The sequence below is a fragment of the Electrophorus electricus genome, chromosome 8 (genome assembly GCF_013358815.1).
Source record: "Electrophorus electricus isolate fEleEle1 chromosome 8, fEleEle1.pri, whole genome shotgun sequence".
NCBI classification, from domain to species: domain Eukaryota; kingdom Metazoa; phylum Chordata; class Actinopteri; order Gymnotiformes; family Gymnotidae; genus Electrophorus; species Electrophorus electricus.
Genome location: NC_049542.1, coordinates 12,895,300 through 12,912,879, shown reverse-complemented (window position 1 = coordinate 12,912,879; position 17,580 = coordinate 12,895,300). Strand labels below are relative to the sequence as shown.

Here is a 17,580-nt window from a genome sequence, read left to right as displayed (position 1 = left end):
AAGGGGAGAGTGAGTGTTGCAAAGGAAAGAACAGGCATTTGTTAATTACTGTGACAAGAAGACAACTGCAAAGAAAAGCATATCAAAACAATTCAGTGACTTACTTAGTTATCAGTATGACAGCATAGCATGTGTGCTCTCTGGGAATCAGGCTCATGACTGGTGTTATTAGCATCTTGCCATATCTGCACTTACAGGTAAGCTGTAATAGCACTAACTATGATCTGTTCTGTCTCTGGGTATGTCTGTGCTTCAACATGGGCCTAGTAAACACATCTGCCATAAACATTTACATTTAGGAGTTGTGTGTAAATAGGTGTCACTGTCTATGCCATCAGTCTTGCTCTGCAGGTAAAGGATGTTGATTTAACACAAACTGAGTTAGTAACCCAAAGGCAGATACACAAAATCACCTAAGCCAACATAAAACTAAAATGCATCTGTCTCCTATGCGCTCAAAAGCTAACACCACCATCTTGTGGCCTTATCCAAGAAGTGAAAGATGCTTAGATCTGTAATCTGAAATTCTCATACCCCACACGCATACAATCACTCTCTTAGACTCTCACACGCATGCATGTACACACACAGTCTTTATAAAGGGCAATGACTTTATTAGAATATACTGGAAAAACAAGTAAACAGAAAGGCTAAAGAAGAGTTTGAAAAATTACATTTATGAGACTAAATATAAGAGAAACATTACAATCACACATATATACCAGTGCTTCAGGCACCTAGTCAGTGATCTAAAGAGCAGTTTTATAAACCTCAAAATAAAGACCACTGGTCCCCAAAAGCAACAGGATTTTAAACTAGCAAACATCCCAAAGGTAAAGAGAATCTCCTGTTAAGAGTGGTGTCCCTTTTCTGGTTAATATCAAATGTATTCAGCAACATCACAATTAAAAATATCAATTTATATTCATACAATATCACCATCTCACCATCAATAGGAGTAAAGTGCTATTTTAAAATAGAAAGAAACCAAAATAAGGAAATTGCATAGTCATAGTGAAGAAAGTTTTTTTAACCTGAAATGCAGATAGATAGTGTATGCACATAAGCCATAAAGAACAAGCTGAACTTGTGTTAGCAAATGTAGTGCTAATGCTTCTAGTTCTAAGTACTGAGATTTGATTATATGGAAGATTATACGGTTAAAAGTAATTAAAATATTATGCAAGTTATCACTTACAATTAAGCATTTTAATGTCTTATTTAATGTCCAGGCAGGGTCCAGATCATGGAACAGATCTCTCCTAATGGACCACCCCTGTGGGTCAGTGCTTGTACCCGACTACCTCTCCATTCTCTGGTGTTCCCTCACACTTTAGCAAGGCTGAGACCTCCACTTGCACCAGCATATACCCTGTTAATGGCTTTGATTCATTAAGAGCGGTCTCTTTGGCTTTCTTCTCAGCCCAGTGTAACACACTCTGATGGCTAAGGTTTGGCTGAAGGGTGAGACAATTCTGAGTGGCTAATGTTTGGCTGACGGTTAAGACGGTTCTGAGTGGCTAATGTTCCGCTGAAGGTTAAGACGGTTCTGAGTGGCTAATGTTCCGCTGAAGGTTAAGACGGTTCTGAGTGGCTGAGAGGTGAGACAGTTTGGGGCTGTTCTCTCAGATTACACCAGTTTGATGTTTTTCTTATTTGAGCTGAGGACCATCTCCCTCGTTAGTGATGCTGAGCTTCTCCAGGGTATTATGGAAATGGTCATGATTGGGAGACACATGGGATGCTGGTGTCATAGGGTCCAGTGAAGATGGCCGTATCTGGAATCCTTCAGATGGCACAACACTGCTCTCCATGGTTGAAGGGGTCAAGATACTCCCAGAGGCTGTCTGATTCCCCTGAATCTTGGGTATGTTAGCAGGTGAAGGTGTGAGTATATCAGCAAGTGGAGGAGGATTTGGATGGTCCAGTACTTGGGCAACAGCTGGTCCAGAAGATGAGGAAGGAATGTTTTGGGGTGGAAGGTTTTGGTTTTGAGCTGGTTTCTCTGGCTGAAACATGGGATTCAGCAGAGTATTCATGAACTGCTGGGTACCTGGCTGGGATGGGGGGAGCTGTTGTTGAATGTGGGATAGTCCAGCTTGGAAAAACATGTTAGCTGGTGGTGGTGCAGCTCCAGGAGGCATCTGAGGCTGGACAGCAAAGGGCATCATGGGGTTTTGGTTGAAAGGTATCTGAGACATAGTTTGAGATACAGGAGGTTTTTTGTTAGGATTATGAAAAGATCCAGACATTTGTTGAGGATAGGATGGAAAGGAGGGGAAAACGTGACCCATTTGAGCCTGGGGTTGGTTTAATGGAGGCTGTCCTTGATGGAACTGGTTTGAAGGACCAAAGTGAAGCCGTGCAGGCTGGAAAAGCGGCTGGCTCTGTCCAGAAAAGGCACTGGTGGATGTCTGAGAAAGCAGGCCTGGTGTAAGCTGCGGGGGAAAACTTGGATACTGGTTTCCAGTTTGGATCTGGTGTCCTACAGGACCAGTGAGCTGCCCACTTGGCATGGGAACCTGCTGCCCAGTTGGTCTTGAGGCAGATTGTGGGCCAGACATAGAGCAACACCCAGGAAATGGAGCAGCAGGTGCATGTGACCAAGAATCTGGGACATAAGCTGGTGGAGGCATGTGTGAAGGAACAGGTGTGATGCCTCTGGATGGACCAGGCTGGAACTGCTGTGGTAAGACATAACCTGGGCCAGGAGCCTGAGGAGGTGCAGTTGGTGGGGTGGCACCTGAAGTGTGGCCATAAGGAGGCTGAGCAAACTGTGGCATCCTCTGGTTAGGAAAAGGAGCTCCCCCTGGAGGGCAGGAGGGTGGGGCATTGTTACCAAGCATTGGCTTACGGGGAGCAGGTCTAGGAGGAGGCCCTTTTCCTACCTCCCTACAGAAATAAGACAGAGAAATAACTGTCAAAAAGCATTATGGAGGAGGAAATGGATTGAGAGTCAGTGTTTGGCTTAATACAGGCAACAGGTCTTAGCAGTTCTGTGGTGTTTAAACCCAGCTTCCCTTTAAAATATTCTTCACAAAACACAAACTGCTACCACCTTCACCTAGGGGTGTCAAGCACTTTTTACCTCTCCAGAAATGCAATTCTTTCTTCTTTTCTCTTCTGGCAGAACGCTTTGACTCTGTCCAGCAAATTGGATATCTTTTTCTCCAAATCTTGATAGAACTTGTGACCTTCCTCAGCCTTCTTTACTAGGTCCTCATATGCATCATATGAGGCCACCAGAGCCTGCACAGAGCTCTTCCGCCTGCCAGATGGATTCAATGGTTAGAAGCATAATCATGCACATTTACAAATACCACATAATGTGCTTTACACTGCTCAGAGGCACTCTACATGCCTCCCTAGGCATTTAATCTCAAACATGCCTGCAGCTAAAATACCGGACACACATACTGTTGCTCAGTGTTGGTTATTGTCCTGCGGACAGGGGCATACTGCACATTAGCCTCAGTCAAGGCTTTCAGGATGTTGTCTTGGGCTGCAAGGTTCTGGATGATGAATCCTTTCAGCTGCTCATACTTCTGCAGCTGCTCCTCAAACAAGGCCTGGAACAGACCACAGAGTCAGGAGACTAACAAGCATTAGTCAGATGTTTAAAATGATGAATAAAAAAAATGAGGCTGTGTGGGCCATTTACCTTCATCTGATAACGTTCTGTGGTCACCAGGACAGATGTGATGTCATCTTTCTGAATGAGGTCACGGAGCTGCTTCTCCAGTGACAATCTTTGCTTACGCATGTCATTAACTTTACCAAGTATCCGTTTCATGGCCTCCAAAGTTGACATGTCCTCTGAGAAACACACAATCCATGACATGACGTACCCACATAGGAACACACACGCACATGTACAATTCTCACCCACATGCAGCGCACTCTAAAATGAGAAGCCTATTGAAACATACAGATATTAAGAGACTACATATTGCTACACAGCCCTATTATCACTAGCTCATGAACACAGGTGCCTGTTGCCCATGCATCCTCACCCTGGCTCAGCTGTGGCTGGGGCAGGCTGCTCTTCAGTTGCTCAAGGGGCCCCTGGAGGAGGCGCAGGTTGGGGACATGCTGGTTCATGGCATGATGCAGCTCCATATTGGTGTGGCTGGCTGTCTGATGGGCCTCCTTGTACTTCTGCAGCTCTCTCTGGAGCTCCTGCAGTGCGGCAGGTCTGCCAGGGTGTTCATTCTGCCCATCCACCCACACCAGGGTCTTCTCCCCAGCCTCGTCCTCCTCCAGGGCATGACAGGCTTCTTCCAGAGAGGATCCCACATCAGTGTACACCCCAGACAGAGCTGACAAACAGACATGAGAATTCAGGGCAAGGTGAACTGCACTCCACAAATACTAGGCGCGCACACACACACACACACACACACACACACACACATACATATACATATATACATACATACATACATACATACATACATACACACACACACATATATACACACATACGTGTGTATACACACACATACATATATATGTATGTATGTGTATACACACACATACATATATATGTATGTATGTGTATACACACACATACATATATATGTATGTATGTGTGTATATATTAGGGGTGGGACTCGATTAAAAAAAATAATCTAATTAATTAGACGCTTTGTAATTAATTAATTAATTAATTTCCTCATCATACAGCTGCTGGATTTCTTTCGACATTGTCTTTCTGGACGGCAGTTCATAACTTGCATCAGCTGACGCAATTTGCAGCGTCTCTTGTAACCCTTTATCTTCGATCACAGAGAGCGGTCTACAGTCCACAGCAATCCATCTCGCCAGTGAATTGGTCAATTTGTCTGACGTGGACTTTGACATTTTGTTTCTGAATGTGAACCCCGACATGTGGTCGAGTGTTGACTGGCGACACTGTTTGCTCGTACTAGGAATATTATCACATTTAGCAGCCAAGTTAACATTACTGACCTACGCGCTAGCCCCAACATGTTTTACGTTGAGGTGGTAACGAAGGGTGGAAGTGCTCCTGTGATAAGCAAACTCCTTCCTGCATAAAGTGCAAATAACAACATTTTTGTTTGTACTTCCATCTGGAAGTTTCTTGTATTTAAATTTCCCATCCACCAGCGTAGCCTCTTCCGTCATCTCCATCATGCTCATCACATTGTGCGTCAATATAATCTGTATGCCTGGAACTCGTGCACTGAGAAACGTTCCACGGTGCAAAAGTGTGATTAAAATGCGTTAAATTTTTTAATTCGTTATTTTCCCTGTAATTAATTAATCGAAATTAACGTGTTAAAGTCCCACCCCGAGTGTGTGTGTGTGTGTGTGTATATATATATATATATATATATATATATATATATATATATATATATATACACATACATACATACATACATACATATACACACATTTTATATATATATATATATATATATATATATATATATATATATATATATAAATAAAACACACACACACATATTATATATACATACATATATATATATATATATATATATATATATATATATATATATATAAATAAAACACACACACACATATATTATATATACATATATATACATATATATACATATATACATATATATATATATATATATATATATATATATATATATATATATATATATATATATATATATATATACACACACACACACACACATACATACATACATACATACATACATACATACATATAATATTAAGATATCACCAAACCAATAGAGATAGGTTTACAGGGATTTGTAGCCAAGTCTGCCACATCTTAACTTGGACAGTTTTAGAGGCTGTATGATAAATCAAACTGTGAAAGATTTATCAGAAAGAGTGGAAAGGGCTCATGAGTGGGAGAAAGGGAGAGCACAGACTAGCTAGGGCAGTATAAAGGTGGAATCTGTGAGGTATTTCGTGTTTTAGATACATGAAGGACTCAGTAAGTGTAATGGTGTAATGTAGTAGATCCAGATGGAACTGCTGGCACTGAGCATGTATTAACAGAGCCAGTGGGCCTGAGTGTGTCATTCACTAGAGAGCCAAGTTTGGGTTAACATTTAAAAAGATGCGGCTTGCTTTAAAAGTGAGCCCAGAGGGGCTCTGGCTGGGATACTAGACCTGTTGAGCCTTCTGAAGATGTCATTGTCTTAATCTAGGGAAACACTGAGGAAGGGAGGGGCATACCTGACCCATGAGAAGAGCTCATGATGTGTGGCTGCTGGTATGAAGAGTGTGGACTGGGCACTATGTGGGTTGATTTGGCACAGGATATTTGCTTATCCTGTGTGTAATTAGAATTGTGCACCCACCTTTGAATGTGTGTGTGTGTGTGTGTGTGTGTGTGTGTGTGTGTGTTTGTCTGAGAGAGCAAGAGAGTGAAAGAGAGAGTGTGTGAGTGTGTGTGCATGCGGGAGTGTGTGTGTGCAGTGGTGGTTTTTACCACTATGCAAACTACTCAAATGCCTGGGACCCCAGAGATCAGGGGGCCCCCTTCTGACCACAAGCAATTACCTGAATTTTTTTTTTTAAAATGACTAAACGCATTAATTATTTCATGGTTTGGCATACCATAACACACTAGCTAACTCAAGAATGAAATGCTCACAGTGGTGCTCAAAAAAGAAAGAAAAATTAAGGGAAATAAGTCAGAATAGTTCAGTTCTGACTGTAATAAGAAGTGCAGAAAAAAAAATGTATTTGATTTGCCTGGGCCCCCAGAAATGCCAATTCCACTCATGTTTGTGTATTTGTGTGTGTCTGAGGCCACGGTACACACCCTGCATGGCCTGGACTAGACTCTTTACTGTATCTGGACGAACACTGAGGCCTGCACATTTCTCCAACAACACAGGAGGCACTGAGTTGAACGTGTCCAAATTATCCACAGAGTCAAAGCTCAGAGAGTCCATGAACCTCCTGGAAAGGAAAATACACTTTAGAGTAGAGTTTTACATGAATATGATTTAGAGTAGAGAATCTCATGAATATCGATCAAACACGTCAAAGGACCATTAAAAATGTCTGCAATGTGAAAATTCTCTCGACTGGACTGCTGGAGTCTCAGTTACCTGATTATGCGTGACTTGTTTATGAAAAGTGTCTAGGTTTGAACATGAACACATGACTTTTGAGAGTGACTGTGTGTCCCCCTTACTCTAAGATCTGGTTCTTGTCATCAATCTGTGCCATCACTTCACGAAGCAGTTTGGCCTTCTCTTCACTGAAGAAAACAAAGAAAAGAAACAACAGTGGCTTTTAAGGACAGTAACTTCAAATTGCACTTCATATAGTAAATGTCTTATAGCACTCACCATATCCTGTATGTTCATATACTACACCATACAACAAGAGCGCAGGATATTAAAACAAGCCTTTCTTGCCATTTGCTGGGACTTTGCGATACCTTTCTAAACTAAATGCAGGATAAGTTTCAGTGCATATCAAAAAGTTTCTATGACATAGAGGAGACAATTTAGGCTGGTTCTCTGCAAGCTACCTGTAGAGTGAGGAGGCCTCATGAGTCGCCATAGGAATCAATTTGGAGAAAAGGTCAGGACCAGTGACATTGGGGTCAGCTGGGGTCACAGGGAGAGGTTTCACAAGGGAAGCACCTACAACAAACGGGGCCAAAGTCTCAGACTTGGGTCAAATGTCAAAGATGAAGGTCCTGCATTAATATTCAACACTGAAACTCTGATCTACCTTTTACTGCAGTCAGAGTGTCCAGCGAGGGAACAGACTCATGGTAGATAAAGTCATTGTCCTTCTTAGCAGAGTTAAACCTAGAAGTGCAGGCACAAAGGAGTAACATACAAAGGGTACATTACAGATCACATAAAATGGTTACCAAATATAAATAATTCTAAACTCTCTCACATCTGCATTTTTATATGCAGCACATGCCGATTGCTCTTACTTTCCACCAATGACATCCATAGAAAATCTCAGAGCCTGCTGTATGGAGTCTGGTTGACCCTGCACAAAGGTCAGAAGTCAATAAATGTAGTGTATGTGTATGTGGGTGTGTGTGAGAGTGTGAGTGAGTGAGTGAGTGAGTGAGTGAGTGAGTGAGAGAATGTGTGAAGCAGAGACAAACATGCTTACCCATACCTTACTTAGCTTAATAGCTTCATTTAGTTTGTTCAGAGAGATCTGGAAATATGCAACCTGTGAAAAGGAACCAAATCCTGTGATATAGCTATTTAATCAGAGATCTGGCATTCTATCCCTCCCAAAATCTGTAATTTAAAAAAAAAAAAACGTCACACTGACATGAGCAGCAATTAATGGTAACACATTAATTCAAGTTAAATCATACAAGTCATTACATCATAATGTAATTAAAATGCAGGCTTTTATTCTCACAATCCAAAGTTCTGATATCTGTATTTAATGATCTCTGATATCTGCAAATAATATTTTTTAAATAATGAAAGCTGTAAATATATTTAAATAAATATTTGCTATAATGCAATATACCATTGTTTGTGTGGATGTTTAAGAATTTTTTAAACTTTGTAAAATGCCCACATATTCCTAAGTTTTTGTGTAATGAGAGCATGCTAACGAGTACATGTTCTTTATATAACTGATGCTACTCTATAAAGAGAACTCTGTAAACCCACAGCCACACTCTTCCACACACACTTACTGCTTCTCCACACTTTTGCTGTTCCTCGCTCTGCTTGCCCATGTGTAACTAAAACAGGAGGTAAGGAAAGTCTATCATTATGAGTGTTTCACATGATTAAATCACTTTGAAGCCGGTGTCATGCTTCCTGCACACACATCTGTGATGGCACCGAAGTAGCTAATCTTCATACAGAGAAGCTTCTTCCAGTCCCTCTTCCCTGAGCCACAATCTGAGCTTCCCAGCATCCTCAGGCACTCCTTATAATAGTCACACACCTGTGGCAGAATGAAAATATTAGTGGCCCGGCCAAAAGAAACCAGTGACATGTGAGCACAATTCTGAGTGTACTGTATACTGTGGGCGTCATAAAAATATGACACCTGGGCACAAATGCGCGCGATCAGGAAGCTCTTCCTGTTATCCAACAAAGTTTTCTCCAGGAGGCACTCCTGCGCCTGTCCCTGTAGGGGGCAAGAAAAGAGGGTAAGAGGTGATAAGGGAAAAGAGAGCAAGAAACTGCAGAAACTAGTTCATGAAAATGCAGAGGGGAGATTATGTGTTACAATATGATAAGCTCTGTATATGTACTGCTTGTACTGTACTGGAGTTAGTCTGAATGGCAGAAGTATGGGGAAAAATGTTCGTGTTGGGGGGGGGGGTGGTTAAAAGAGCAGAGTGAGTAAAGAGTGCTTGTTGTTTTATTTTACCATCATTAGACTGATGTTGATGCACAGTGCCTGGTGGCTTATGTCTGAGCTGAAGCTGGAGTTATAATTATCTCTGATATATGCGAATGCTCCTGCAGAGCACTGGAAATGGGTACAAGATGTTTTCATCCCCTACAAAACACACACACACACACACACACACACACACACACACACACACACACACACACACACACACACACACACACACACACACACACACACACACACACACGGTTTTACACTTATATAGAAAGAGTAATGGTCATTTGACTAACAAAGGTTTGTTAAAAATACAGCAGGCACTACAGGCTCCTAAAACATCTCTTAATCAACTCACTGGCACAAGTGCATAAAAGTAATTCATTATGAAATTCAGTATCAGATTTAACAGGATTCTAATATATGGTCTATCCAGAAATGTCTGAATGTGATGGGTTCCCACCTCCTCAGACACCCTGTTGTCCATGGCACCCAGAAAAGAATGCAAAGCACCTGCAAAAGGACACAACATAAGCAGACGGTTCTATGTTTATATAACCGTGTGAGTGTGAGAGATAGTGTGTGGTTGAGTCTCACCCAGGTTATAAAGAACACAGGCCTGTTCATAGCTGATGTCATCATGAGTGACTTGTTTTCCTGTAAAGATGTCAATCCTGTAGAGAACAATAAAATGTGCAATTCATTTAAGAAACAAAAGAAGAGGGACACCATGTACATAAACCCAGTGTATTATCCCTGCATTTACTGCAGCTTGTTCGCCTCCCACGCTGAAATAAAACAGCATGATGTGTGTACTACTTGCCATGTAGCTGATACAGCTGCTTCCTGTCCCTTCGCCATGGGAACACGACTCTGCAGATAGTGCAGCTGGCCAAAGTATTTCTTGAGAGTGTTGCAGCCTTCAAAGTCCCTTGGAACATTTATTGTACTCTATATGTGGATGGAAAGACAAAAGCAGAGAAAGAAAGCGAGAGATGATGATGATCATGATGATGATATTTCTGTTGATAGAGGCAGATGATAATTTTGAAACTTTTTTAACATTTACCATTAACATTGTTTTTTCCTTATGTGAGTTCAGCAGGTGTGGAGTATGGATGGGCAGTGTAGTTACCCAGTGGTTAAGGTACTCAGCCGGTTAAGGTACTCGACTAGCAATCACAATGTTGCCAGTTCAAAACCCACCACTGAAAAGTTGTCACTGTTGAGCCCCTGAGTAAGGCCCTGAATTGCTTGAACTGTATTCAGTCGTTGAATTGTAATTGTAATTAATAATTGTAAATGTTTTGGGATAAAAGCATCCGCTAAATTCTGTAAATAGATTGTGATGATCCTGTCTAGGCTGAGAGGCCGTAACATAGGGTTTGAGTGTTACAGCAGTAGAAATGAGTAACGGAATGAATAACCAGACAATAAAGTTGACAGCAAAGATCTAGTGCATTTACAGACAAGAAAGTGGTGCAATCATGTCAGGGGTGACCAAAAACATCACAACAAACGAAACCACACTAGAAACAAAAACATGACTAACTAAGCTAACAAAAAGAAACATACAATGACTACTCTGATGACACTGTTCGAAACAGGGACAGGACATCTGCTATCATATTCTCACTTCCTTTTTTATGTAGGATATTCAAGTTGAACCCCTGGACAATGAGGGACCAACGCATAAGACGCTGCTTTGTGTTTGCCATATGGCTTAGAAAAACCAAGGGATTATGGTCATTATATACCGCAATTGGCTGAGAAGTGCTGCCAATATAGACTTCAAAATCCTGCAGCACTAACAAGAGAGCAAGTGCCTCTTTTTCTATGGTGCTCTACGCCAATTGATGTTTAACAAATTTCTTTGAGAAATGACAAACAGGGTGTTCTAAGCTTTGGGTATCCTCCTGTATGAGGACAGCACCAGCACCTACACCACTAGCATCAACCTCCAATATAAAGGGATGCAAGAAGTCAGGCGCAGCCAGAACAGGTGTATGGCATAACAATGCTTTAATAGCATCAAAAGCATTCTGGCCCATAGGGGACCACTCGAAGGGACCTTTCTCATGAAGTAGGTTTGTTAAGAGTGTCAATTTAAGAAAACTTTCTACAGAAACATCTGTAAAAACCAGCCATACCCAGAAAACATCTGAGACTCCGTTTGTTCTCTGGGACAGGAAAGGACAGAATGGCCTGGACTTTGGCATCCAAAGGAAGAACCATCCCATGGCCAACTAGTTTGACCAAGTATGCTACCTCACCCTTACCAAAATCACATTTGTCTAGATTCAAAACAAGCGAAGCATCCTACCACTTTCCAAAAACCATTTCTAATGTTTGCAGGTGTTGCTCCCACTTACAAGTATAAACAACTACATTATCCAGGTAGGCTTCACAATTTGGGATATCACCTAGCACAATATTCATAAGTCGCTGAAAGGTTGAAGGTGCATTTCCCATCATCACTGTCAGTTAAAGGTGATAGAGAGCTCTAAATCATATGCTGATATGCTGCCACACCTTATACATACTTTGATTACTGTATCATTCATGATACTGTATGGTGTCTTACACATTACACATTTACTACTGCTCCCTTCGGTATTGAATATATGTACTTGTAAAAACAACATGTTTTACAATAAAATAAAAATGAAAAATTATAAATCATAAAGCAAGCAGCCCACCTGCCTGAGCTGCTCCAGTTTCCTCAGTGCTTCATTGTAGTTCTCTGGCTTTTCACCGTAGTTCTGCTGGATGTACTAGAATAGAGTGGGATATCAGGGTGAATATCAGAGTGGTTCTGGGAAATCGAACACATTATTGACAAAGTCTAAGCCTATACAACCACTAAACAGGCTGCATGCAGGCTTCATTCACTGGAATCACAACATCCATCTCAACCCTCAAAACACTGCGTAAGGAAGTATGGAATGATGTCAGCCGTGCTACTGGAGACTTTATAAAAATGGAAACAAGTTCACTGGACATATTCACATTTTCCCATTACTTAAACAATATTAAATAATGTTCTGAGTTTTTGACCAGAACTTCAGACTTTAAGTGAAAATCTCTATCATGTTACATACAGTGGCATGCAAACATTTGGGCACCTCTGCTCAAAACCTCTAGCTTGTGCCTCTTGAGGTCATGTATGGTGGATATGAGATATGTTTAGGAGCATTGTGCTGCTGCAGAAGCCTCTTCTCATCTTCAGCTTTTTTTACAGATTTTGCTTCCAGAATTTGCTGGTATTTAATTAAACTCATTCATTCTGTGCCACTGACTGCAACACAAGCCCCCAAAGCATGATGGATCCATGAAATTCCGCACCATTTTTTCCCCAAATATAACTTTGCTCATTGTGACCAAAAAATTGTATTTTACTGTATTTTAACCTCATCAAACCCAAATGTGGGTTTTGATTTGCCTTTATAGCAATCATATGAACAATTCTCTCATAATGTTTTCTGTCTTCCAGACCTTAGCTTGACCACTGTTCCAGTTAACTCTGAAAATGCTGTACTATCTTTTCATAGCTTTCTCCTCTTGTGTGGGCATCAGGTATTTGAATGTTCAGAGCTCTAGGTGGCTCCTAAGAGGAGCTCATGGCTGCTGGTTGATGGGAGAAGGTTTGAGGAGTCAGAGTATTTATAATATTTTGAAAGGCCTCTGCCCATATAATAGTGCACACTGAGACTGTTTCAAGTTATAAAATGAATGGGGCACAAATCTGACTTTGGCTGTCACAAAGGAATATTTCGGCATGTGCACCCATGCAGAACACCACAGAACCGTTGAGATTCCTTCATATAGTCTCACACAATGAAGCCAAGTGAGTGGGGTGAAGCCCTTCTCTCCCTCAGGTGACAGAGTGGTTTATCTCTATGTTTTAGGATGGATGGCTCCAATTTTAGCTTTTCACTTTTGTTCTCAGGTTCCTGAAAGTACATCAATCAAATATCAGCTATGGAAGTCACTTTACACACCCTACATTTAAGTTGGTAGGCCATTCTTTGTTAACCACAAATTGATGAGACACATTTCATGTCTCAACAAAACAGAGTACGTAGCATAGTGACAAAATGCAGCCATATTGTACCTGAGCAATTCCAGAGGATAAGAAGACACTGCAATAATTCAGGACGGTTTGAAATTACAGTGGCACTTTCTGGTGCAGACCAGATTTGAACACACTTGATCTGTTGATAGTATATTACCAATCGTTTATAAATCTTGAATCTTAAAAATCCCAGTTCAGTGTTCTAAAAGCAATAAAATGTAATGTTAACAGGACACATAGGGATGAACTAGTAGCTGGTATCATGTCATTGGTGATTAATACAAATATTGTATTGTTGCATAAGAAGTATACTACACTTGAATCTTTATTGAGCTTTAGTGAAGTTTTGTCCATAAAATGAATCTGACTAAAAACTACAGCTTGAAATGCTGTGTATTGGACAAGTCAATATGAGAATACCATTGGTAAATATAGACCCTAATACTAACCATAACACCAACCCTAACCCTAAACCTAATCTAACCTTAACCCTAACTCAAACTCCATAAATACATAACTGCAAACACAGATGAATGGCCAGTTGCTATAGTTTCTGGCATATTAGAATCTATGTTCTCTGACCTGAACAAAAGAGATTATAAAATCAGATTTCTGCTGTAAATCATACACTGTCATGTAATCCGGGTTATTACATACTTTTATCTTTTGCTCCTGGTAGAACAGGTAGAGCTGGGTGCTGGTAACACCAAGGTCAACAGTAAAATTCCCAGGGAGCACACGTACTATCGTACTAAAAAATATGTAAATCCGTCTGGAAAAGAGTGTCTGTCAAATGCCGTTTATGTAATGTAAATAATCCTTGGTTTGTAGATAGAAAACATCACGCTTGGCTATTACTTAGTAAACTAAGGTGCCAGAAACAAACGTAGACAAACGGGAAGCAAACGGGCATAGATAAAAGGGAAGCGGCAGCCTGTCCTACTTGCCAGGACAAGCGGAAGATGTTTCCTCGCGGATTACATTGTGGGTGTAATAGTCTTAAAAATTCTAGCAAGAGCGAGGTTGGCAGCGTCTTTGGAAACAAAACAGCCCCGGTTCAGAAAGTGACCGTGCCAACAGAGTACATTGCCCTGTCTACTTCTGTACGGGTCCCTGAGCTCGTCTCCAACCTATTAGAAGGTTCTTGTCAACGTAACTTATTTGTTGAATGTTTTACCATCGTGAGGGTTCATTTTTTCTAAAACGGGTAGCTAACGTTAGTTTGCTAACTTAAACACTTTACATATCTTCGTAACTAGCTAATTAGTTAACAACAAGGTGGATAATTATTCGGTTGTCGAAGTTAAAGGTCCGTATTATTTTCGCCGTCTTAACCAACCTTACCTGTCGGACCACAGAACTAAACCGAAACTCTCCGGCTTCTTTTAGCTCCAACCAAATCATTGGCATTCGCGGAACGGCCTCCATTGCTGCCTGAATCCCAAGAATGAAGACCTTATAACGTTACGAGAATTAATGTTAGCTTCTACTCACTGTCCTGAAAAATAAGTGATTAAAATAACGAAGTCACTGTTTGTTTTAAAACTCAGCACGTCCCCTCCTTCCGCTGTTCCCACCTTTGGCTCATGCACGACCGCTGTCATCAGAGTAGGCCCGTGCTTCTTTAGAATTATGGGTAATGTAGTTTTGATATTTATTTCTCCTGGAGATCGTTTTAACGAAAGATCATATATATATATATATATATATATATATATATATATATATATATATATATATATATATATATATATATATATATATTCGTGTATTTTAGTAGTTTACATTTTCAAGTATGTCAGTGCTTCTGGTAGTGATTTTAGGCTAACGCTAGGTGGCAATAGCTGCTAACCTTTTCAATGTGCTGTAACCTTGCTAACGCTACCTTGTAAAAACTGCAATTTAAAATCTATTCTTTACACGATTTCTAGTATATGCCCTGCTGCTTGATTTTTTTAATAGTACATTCCTTCAAAAGCAAACTTTAAAAAAAGTTGTGGTTGGTACAGATGTTGCACGTTCGATCTTAAGATTCTACATCTAAAAGCACTTCATAATTACCATACCACTAGATAATCCCAGTAGAAATCGCAATGCGCACGCACCCCCCCACCCCCGCCCTCAGGCGCACACCTTTAGGTCTCTCATACTTGATTAGTCTCAGTGCTCCTTTTCTCTGACCACAGGAGCTGAATGACTTTCCCATGAAAAATGTCACCTGTGTTTGAGATATTGTTGCTGTAATGTGCCAATACAAACTACACTGTGTGTGTTTTACATATTTTGGCAAACAGAAAACAGGCAAACTACTCTTGAGATTAACATTTCCCTGTGCAGTCTAGGAAATATAACTTTAGGTATTTAAATCCTGTTATCTTGTTTGTCCATTTAGCTACAACTCTTTGCTGATATTATCTAAAAATCTATGCACGTTTCTCTGGTCATGGTTGACAAGGAGAGCAAATTATCTAATACAGCACATTAGCTAATTTAACAAATCTGCTGATCTCTGTATTATCACAACCTCATGGAATTTTTCCTGCTCCTCACATAGCATACAGTGCCAGTGGGACGGAAACACAGTCAAATATAATTGAACAGCAAAGGCAACTATATACATAAGATGTAGAGCACTGTCTGGGTTCTCAGGGTAGCCCACCTGCGTCCATTCCCACCTGCTGCTGGGGTTCCTGTGGGGTGGGTGGTACTGGTGCCTGTATCCCCCCAGTCCCACTGGGGCTCAATGGCCACCCACTCCTGTGCACAGGGCGGGCGGTAATCTGCCTGCATGGGGTGGCCATGACATTTACCCAGGAAATTACGAGAAAGTAATAAAGTCTTAATCAAAGAGCTGGATGTGTCTGCTTCTCTCAGAGAGGTACAGGATGGGAGTTGGACACAGAGAGAAAGAGCGGAGAACAGGAAGGTAGTGAGTGAGTAAGAGGGAGAGACAGATACAAACAAACAAAGAGAGAAAAGAGGAACAGAAAAAGATGGAAAGCTCTCCATTATGTTGGTTTACAGTAGCAACTGTCCAGCCTCACATCAGTTGATCTGTAGTATTGATTAGGTTTAACTTTCATTAACTCTTCAGCATGTAGACAGGAAGTTACCAACCCCAAACTACTACAAACGACATTGACGTGTCTAGTCCTCTGCTCAGTGACCTCAGCTGTTTCTCTTTTATCCTTACCGACTGTCCAAAAGTACATCATATTATTTGTGTTACTTTGATGATTTGCAGTCATTGGCAAATAATTAATAAGACATTAATATTTCATGTTGCATCTCCCATAAGCCCAGCTGGGTCCTAACCAGATGACTGACAGAGAGCAGTCTCTGAGCTGTAACCATGGTGACACCTGGTCTCTTTAGGACTCAGGACTGGGAGTCTTTAATTGGAATTCACTCAGTTGAATCAGAATTAAAATAAGAATGGCTGAAATGGATTAGAAATAGTGGAGGATGAGGGAAACTATTAAATGAGTTAGCAAGAGAGTAAAGTTTTGATAGATATTGTATGTGTGTGTGTGTGTGTGTGTGTGTGTGTGTGTGTGTGTGTGTGTTGAAGATGTCGATGGAGTCAGTGCTTGTCATGATGCATATGAAGATGAAAAAAAGTTTTTTTTTCTCTCTTCAAGATGTTGATGATAATGCGACAGAATAGAGATGAAGATTAGTTTGCCATTTTCCCATATGGCACTGTGAGAGAGTCGGTGTGAGAGTGTCCACTTTCACAAGGCCACAATCGAATGCATTAATATTAATAGATGCTAATATGACCAGCCAGAGAGCAGTGCATGCTGGGTAACACGGGAACACAGACTACGGGATTTCTCCGGTTTTGCATGCCAGCGTTCCGGATTAAACCCCCTACACTTCCTCCTCACCCCTCTGCGCCCCCCCCCCCCCCAAGCCCCCCCCCCCCCCCCCCCCCCACACACACACACACTCCATTATTCATTTGTGGATTCTGAGAGCAAATCTTGCTGGGCCACTTTTAAAACCTTCAATGGGTTTTATTAATGTGTGGAAGAGACCCCTTATCACATGGTTACAGAATACAAACTAGATCAGTAAATGTGTTTGTTTATCCTTTAAAGAATTATGTTTAAAAATTAGGTAACGCAACTAAGAATAATGTGTTGAAATCC

The 17,580-nt window shown here is 40.9% G+C and overlaps 1 protein-coding gene across 1 annotated transcript; it reads right to left on the bottom strand.

Annotated features, from left to right (window-relative positions):
• Positions 1 to 593: 593 nt before the first annotated feature.
• Positions 594 to 15,010, bottom strand: ptpn23b (protein tyrosine phosphatase, non-receptor type 23, b). Its single transcript, XM_027014957.2, has 20 exons — positions 14,771 to 15,010; positions 12,051 to 12,125; positions 10,175 to 10,302; positions 9,949 to 10,025; positions 9,815 to 9,864; positions 9,370 to 9,501; positions 9,043 to 9,123; positions 8,818 to 8,937; positions 8,681 to 8,728; positions 8,140 to 8,196; positions 7,946 to 8,004; positions 7,732 to 7,811; positions 7,526 to 7,640; positions 7,184 to 7,249; positions 6,806 to 6,945; positions 4,014 to 4,319; positions 3,662 to 3,816; positions 3,418 to 3,569; positions 3,089 to 3,268; positions 594 to 2,892 (listed from the first exon to the last, which is right to left on the bottom strand). Exons 1-20 carry the CDS (start codon positions 14,852 to 14,854, stop codon positions 1,653 to 1,655), a joined length of 3,345 nt encoding a protein of 1,114 aa, XP_026870758.2. The 5' UTR covers positions 14,855 to 15,010; the 3' UTR covers positions 594 to 1,652.
• Between the last annotated feature and the right edge of the window lie 2,570 nt (positions 15,011 to 17,580).

Excerpts from the sequence above, each read along its gene's own strand:
- ptpn23b (XM_027014957.2), bottom strand. The coding sequence starts at position 14,854 with ATGGAGGCCGTTCCGCGAATGCCAATGATTTGGTTGGAGCTAAAAGAA. Across the intron at positions 8,197-8,680 it reads AGCAAAAGTGTGGAGAAGCA|GTTGCATATTTCCAGATCTC; the intron begins GTAAGTGTGTGT and ends TCCTTTTCACAG. Across the intron at positions 7,812-7,945 it reads ATGGATGTCATTGGTGGAAA|GTTTAACTCTGCTAAGAAGG; the intron begins GTAAGAGCAATC and ends CTGCACTTCTAG.